The sequence below is a fragment of the Malurus melanocephalus genome, unplaced genomic scaffold (assembly GCF_030028575.1).
Source record: "Malurus melanocephalus ecotype Western Australia unplaced genomic scaffold, MMel_1.1 scaffold_2663, whole genome shotgun sequence".
In the NCBI taxonomy this organism is placed as follows: domain Eukaryota; kingdom Metazoa; phylum Chordata; class Aves; order Passeriformes; family Maluridae; genus Malurus; species Malurus melanocephalus.
Genome location: NW_026625895.1, coordinates 2,927 through 9,168, shown reverse-complemented (window position 1 = coordinate 9,168; position 6,242 = coordinate 2,927). Strand labels below are relative to the sequence as shown.

The 6,242-nt window shown below is 46.3% G+C and overlaps 1 protein-coding gene across 1 annotated transcript in view; it reads left to right on the top strand.

Annotated features, from left to right (window-relative positions):
• Positions 1–91: 91 nt before the first annotated feature.
• LOC130587904 (sodium channel subunit beta-1-like) overlaps positions 92–6,242 on the top strand; it is a gene marked incomplete at its 3' end in the record, with an annotated part of 9,074 nt that continues 2,923 nt past the window's right edge. The window contains exons 1-2 of the mRNA XM_057388875.1: positions 92–1,006; positions 2,788–2,954. Coding sequence (XP_057244858.1) covers positions 973–1,006; positions 2,788–2,954 — 201 coding nt within the window. The remainder of the gene's footprint in view (positions 1,007–2,787; positions 2,955–6,242) is intronic.

The window sequence follows — 6,242 nt, the reverse complement described above, 5'->3', positions numbered from 1 at the left end:
CAGGGGACATCGGGACCTTTTTGGGGACACTTTTGGGGCAAAGGGGCGGGGCCACCGCTAAACCACGCCCACATCCTGACGTCATCATTGCAGTCCCACCCCCCCCTCGGGCGCCGCAGTGCGCCGGGAGCGAGCGGAGCCGAAAAGAGGCGGAAAGAGCCGAACAAGAGGCGAAAAGAGGCGGAAAAACCCGAATTAGAGCCGAAAAGATACGGAAATAAGCGAACCGGGAGACGAAAAGAGACGGAAAGACCCGAACCGGGAGACGAAAAGAGACGGAAAAACCCGAACCGGGAGCCGAGCTCCAGAGCCGAGCGGCGGCCGAAGCCGCGGGCCGGAAAGAACCGAACGGCGCCGGGAGCGAGCGGAGCCGAAAAGAGGCGGAAAGARCCGAACGGGAGGCGGAAAGAACCGAACGGGAGGCGGAAAGAACCGAAGCGGAGCCCTCACGGAGCCCCGGGAGGGTCCGGCCATGCCTTGAAGCGGCTCCGTCCCGGGATCTTCATCCTCGTTCTCCTCCTCCTCGTCCTCCATGGCCCGGGCTGGAGGCTGAGGGGCTGAGGAGACTCCGAACTGGGCCAAACTGGGCCGAACTGGGCCGAACTGGGCCGGAGAAACGGGAACGGAGAAAGGCGAAGTTGTCCCGGAAAGAGGTGAAGCGGCCGAATTGGGGGAAAGAAGCGAAGAGGGGGCGGAAAAAACCGAACGGGAGCCGGGAAAAAACGAAGCGGGGCGGAAAAAAAAACCGAAGCGGGGCGGAAAAAAAACCGAAGCGGGGCGGAAGTAACGGAACCGGAACGGAAGTAGCGGGAGCGGAGCGGAAATAAACGAGCGGAACCCCGGAGAGGGACGGAAAGAGGCGAAGGTGTCCGGAAAGAGGCGAAGGTGTCCGGAAAGAAGCGGAGGGGTACGGAAAGAGGCGAAGGTGTACGGAAAGAGGCGAAGGTGTCCGGAAAGAGCCGAAGTGCCGCCATGTTGCTCTCGTTGCTGCTCGGGCTCCTCGAGGGTGAGTTCGGGACCCCAAAAATGTCCCCAAAATGTCCTAAAATGTCCTCAAAATGGGCTCAAAATGTGAAAAAATGTCACCTGGGAGTCTTCAAGGTCACCTGGGAACCCAAAAAATGTCACCTGGGACCCCAAAAATGTCCTAAAATGACCCAAAAATGTCAAAAAAATGTGAAAAAAATGTCCTCAAATGTCCCCAAAATGTAAAAAAAAAATCCAAAAAATGTCCCCAAATGTCACCTGAGACCCAAAATGTCCCAAAAATGCCTCAAAATATAAAAATGTCCTTAAAATGTCCTTAAATGTCTCCGAAAGTCCCCAAAAATGTTAAAAAATGTCCCCAAAATGTAAAAAAAATGCAAAAAAAGTCCCAAAATGTCCCCAAATGTCCCAAAATGTCCCTCAAATGTCCCCAAAATGTAAAAAAAAAATCCAGAAAATGTCCCCAAATGTCCTAAAAATGTGAAAAATATCCCAAAAAGGTTCCCAAAATATTTAAAAAATCCAAAAAAGTCCCAAAATGTCCCCAAAATGTTCCCCAGGTCCCAAAAATGTGAAAAATTGTCCCCAAAATGTCCCCAAAATGTTCCCCAGGTCCCAAAAATGTGAAAAATTGTCCCCAAAATGTCCCCAAATGTCCCGAAATGTCCCCAAATGTCCCAAAAGGTCCCTCAAATGTCTCAAAATGTAAAAAAAAATCAAAAAAAGTCCCCAAATGTCCCAAAATGTCCCCAAAATATAAAAAAAAAAAAAACCAAAAAATGTCACCTGGGACTCTTCAGGGTCACCTGGGACCCCAAATTTTGGGGATTTTTGGGAATTTTTTGGAAATGTTGGGATTTTTTTTTGAATTTCGGGATTCTTGACCCTTCCCCCATTTTTAGAGTTTTGGGGGCGAATTTTGGGTGAACTTTGGGTGAATTTCGGTCGCATTTTCACCGAATTTTGATGGAATTTTGCCAAAATTTTGCCGTTTTTCACTGGAATTTCATGGGAACTTCGGGATTTTTTTGGGAATTTTGGGAATTTTTTGGGAATTTTGGGATTCCTGACCCTTCCATTTTTTGACTTATTAGAGCTGGATTTTGGGACTGATTTGGGATGAATTTTGGTCGCATTTTCACCAAATTTTGATGGAACTTCACCATAATTTCACCGTTTTTCATCGGAATTTCACCAAAATTTCACCTTTTTTCACTGGGATTTTTGGGAATTTTTGGAATTCCCAAAATTCCCGATTTTTTCGCAGCTTTGGGAGCCCTGGGGGGCTGCGTGGAGGTGGCGTCGGGCACCGAGGCCGTGCTGGACTCACTTTGGGGTTGATTTGGGTGAATTTCACTGAAATTTTGGGATTTTTTCATGGGAATTTTTGGGAATTTTGAGATTTTTTTAGGAATTTTGGGATTCTTGACCCTTCCCCCATTTTTAGAGTTTTGGGGACCGATTTTGGGTGAATTTCGGTCGCATTTTCACCAAATTTCAATGGATTTTCGTGGGAATTTTTCCGTTTCTCACCGGAATTTCCCCGGAATTTTGCGATTTTTTTTGGAATTTTGGAAATTTTTTGGGAATTTTGGGATTCCTGACCCTCTCCGTTTATAGAGTTTTGGGAGTTCAATTTGGGGCTGATTTGGGGTGAATTTTAAGCATTTTTTAACGGATTTTCGCCATAATTTCACCGTTTTTCGTCGGATTTTCACCGTTTTTTACGGGAATTTCGCCGGAATTCCGCGATTTTTTTTGGAATTTTATAATTTTTAGGATTTTTCCCATCTTTTCCAGTTTCAGGAGCGCTGGGGGGCTGCGTGGAGGTGGCGTCGGGCACCGAGGCCGTGCTGGACTCTCCCTTTCGCCTCCTGTGCATCGCCTGCAAGCGCCGCAGCGAAACCCCGGCCGAGGCCGAGAGCGAGTGGTTCTTCCGAGCCGAGGGGGAGTCCCAGTTCAGCAAGGTCACTGGGATGGACTGGGACAAACTGGGACAAACTGGGACAAACTGGGATGGACTGGGAGGGGATTAGAGTGGACTGGGAATGGATTGGAATGGACTGGGATGAACTGGGAGGGACCGGGAGGGGATTGGAGTGGACTGGGAGGGACTGGGATTTAGTGGGAGATACTGGGAGGGAGATAAAGGGGAGTTATAAAGGGTTAAATGGGAACTGGGATGGACTGGGATAAACTGGGATGGACTGGGAGGGACTGGGAATGGATTGGAGTGAACTGGGAGGGACTGGGAGGGGGTAAAAATTACTGGGAGTGAACTGGGATAAACTGGGATGGACTGAGAATGGATTGGAGTGAACTGGGATGGACTGGGATAGATTGGGAATGGACTGGGATGGACTGGGATGGACTGGGAATGGACTGGGATGGACTGGGAATGGATTGGAGTGAACTGGGATGGACTGGGATGGACTGGGAGGGACTGGGAATGGATTGGAGTGAACTGGGAGGGACTGGGAGGGGGTAAAAATTACTGGGAGTGAACTGGGATAAACTGGGATGGACTGAGAATGGATTGGAGTGAACTGGGATGGACTGGGATAGATTGGGAATGGACTGGGATGGACTGGGATAGATTGGGAATGGACTGGGATGGACTGGGATAGATTGGGAATGGACTGGGATGGACTGGGATAGATTGGGAATGGATTAGAGTGGACTGGAATGGACTGGGAATGGATTAGAGTGGACTGGAATGGACTGGTAGGGAGATAAAGGGGAGTAAATGGGCACTGGAAAGGGTTAAATGGGAACTGGGATGGACTGGGAATGGATTGGAGTGAACTGGGTTGGACTGGAGGGGACTGGGAATAGATTAGAATGGACTGGGATGGACTGGGAAGGAGATAAAGGGGAGTAAATTTGGGTTATAATGGGTTAAATGGGAACTGGGAGGGACTGGGAATGGACTGGAGCGAACTGGGATGGACTGGAATGGACGGGGAGAGAGATAAATGGGAGGAAATGGGGGTTATAAAGGGTTAAATGGGAACTGGGATGGACTGGGATGGGCTGGAGTGAACTGGGATGGACTGGGATGGACTGGGATGGACTGGGAGGGAATAAAAGTTACTGGGAGTGAACTGGGATAAACTGGGATGGACTGGGAATGGATTGTAGTGAACTGGGAATGGATTGGAGTGAACTGGGATGGACTGGGAGGGACCGGGAATGGACTGGGAGGGAATAAAAGTTACTGGGAGTGAACTGGGATAAACTGGGATGGACTGGGAATGGATTGGAGTGAACTGGGATAAACTGGGAGGGAGTAAATGGGAGTTATAAAGGGTTAAATGGGAACTGGGATGGACTGGGAATGGATTAGAGTGGACTGGGTTACTGGTTTTTACTGGTTTCTACTGGTTTTTACTGGTTTTAACCAACTTTAACCAATTTTAATGGGAATTTCACTGTTTTTAATGGGGTTTTCACCAATTTTTACTGGTTTTTACTGGTTTAAACCGATGTTAACAGGGTTTTTCAGATTTTAACCAATTTTAATGGGGATTTCACTGGTTTTTACTAGTTTTTACTGGTTTTAGCCAACTTTAACCTATTATAACGGGGTTTTTTCCCATTTTAACCAATTCTAATGGGATTTTTTTGGTTTTTTCTCACTCTAACCTGTTCAGATCCTGCACTCCAGCCCCGAGCAGGGTCAGTGGGTGGCGCCGGGGCCGTTTTTCGGGTGCTGGACTGGAACGGCTCGCGGGGCAACTGGGATGGACTGGGATGGACTGGGATGGACTGGGATGGACTGGGATGGACTGGGATGGACTGGGAGAGGATTAGAGTGGACTGGGTTACCGGTTTTTACTGGTTTTTACTGGTTTTTACTGGTTTTGACCAATTTTAACCAATTTTAATGGGGATTTGACTGGTTTTYACTGGTTTTCGCCAATTTTAACTGATGTTTGTGGGGTTTTTACTGGTTTTTACTGGTTTTAACCAACTTCAAGCAGTTTTAATGGGGATTTCACTGGTTTTTATTGGTTTTTAGTGTTTTTTACTGGTTCTAACTGGTTTTAATGGGGATTTTTCTGTTTTCTACTGGTTTAAACCGATTTTAATGGGGATTTCACTGGTTTTCACTGGTTTTAACTGATTTTATCAGGGATTTCACTGGGTTTTACTGGTTTTTACTGGTTTAACCAATTTTAACTGGGATTTCACTGGTTTTAACCAATTTTAACGGGGATTTCGCTGTTTTTTTGCTGGTTTTTACTGGTTTTAACCAACTTTAACCAATTTTAATGGGAATTTGACTGGTTTTAACAGATTTTAACTGGGATTTCACTGTTTTTTACTGGTTTTAGCCAACTTTAATAGGTTTTTTATTCATTTTAACGGGTTTTTTTCTCATTTTACCCGATTTTAGCGGGGTTTTTTTTTGGTTTTAACCAATTCTAACTGGTTTTTACTGGTTTTTACTGGTCCAGATCCTGCACTCCAGCCCCGAGCAGGGTCAGGGGGTGGCCCCGGGGCCGTTTTTCGGGTGCTGGCCTGGAACGGCTCGCGGGGCAACTGGGATGGACTGGGATGGACTGGGAATGGATTAGAGTGGATGGGGTTACTGGTTTTTACTGGTTTTAACCAATTTTAATGGGGTTTTCTCCATTTTTTTCTGTTTTTTACTGGTTTTAACTGGGATTTCACTGGGTTTTACTGGTTCTTACTGGTTTTAACCAATTTTAATGGGGATTTTACTGGTCTGTTCTGGTTTTGACCGATTTTAATGGGGTTTTTTCAGATTTTAACCAATTTTAATGGGGATTTCACTGGTTTTTACTGGTTTTTATTGGTTTTAACCGATTTTAATGGGGATTTCACTGGTTATTACTGGTTTTTACTGGTTTTTACCAATTTTAACCCATTTTAATGGGGATTTCACTGTTTTCACTGGTTTTAGCCAACTTTAACCAATTCTAATGGGGTTTTCACTGGTTTTAACCAATTTTACCAGGGATTTCACTGGTTTTCACTGGTTTTAACTGGTTTCAACCGATTTTAATGGGGATTTGACCGGTTTTAACGGATTTTAACGGGGTTTTTTTCTATTTTTTTCCATTCTAACTGGTTGTAACTGGTTGTTACTGGTTTCCCACCCCAGATCCTTCACTACAGCCCCGAGGAGGGTCAGTGGGTGGCCCCAGGCCCATTTTTCGGGGTGCTGGCCTGGAACGGCTCGCGGGGCAACTGGGATGGACTGGGATGGATTAGAGTGAACTGGTTTT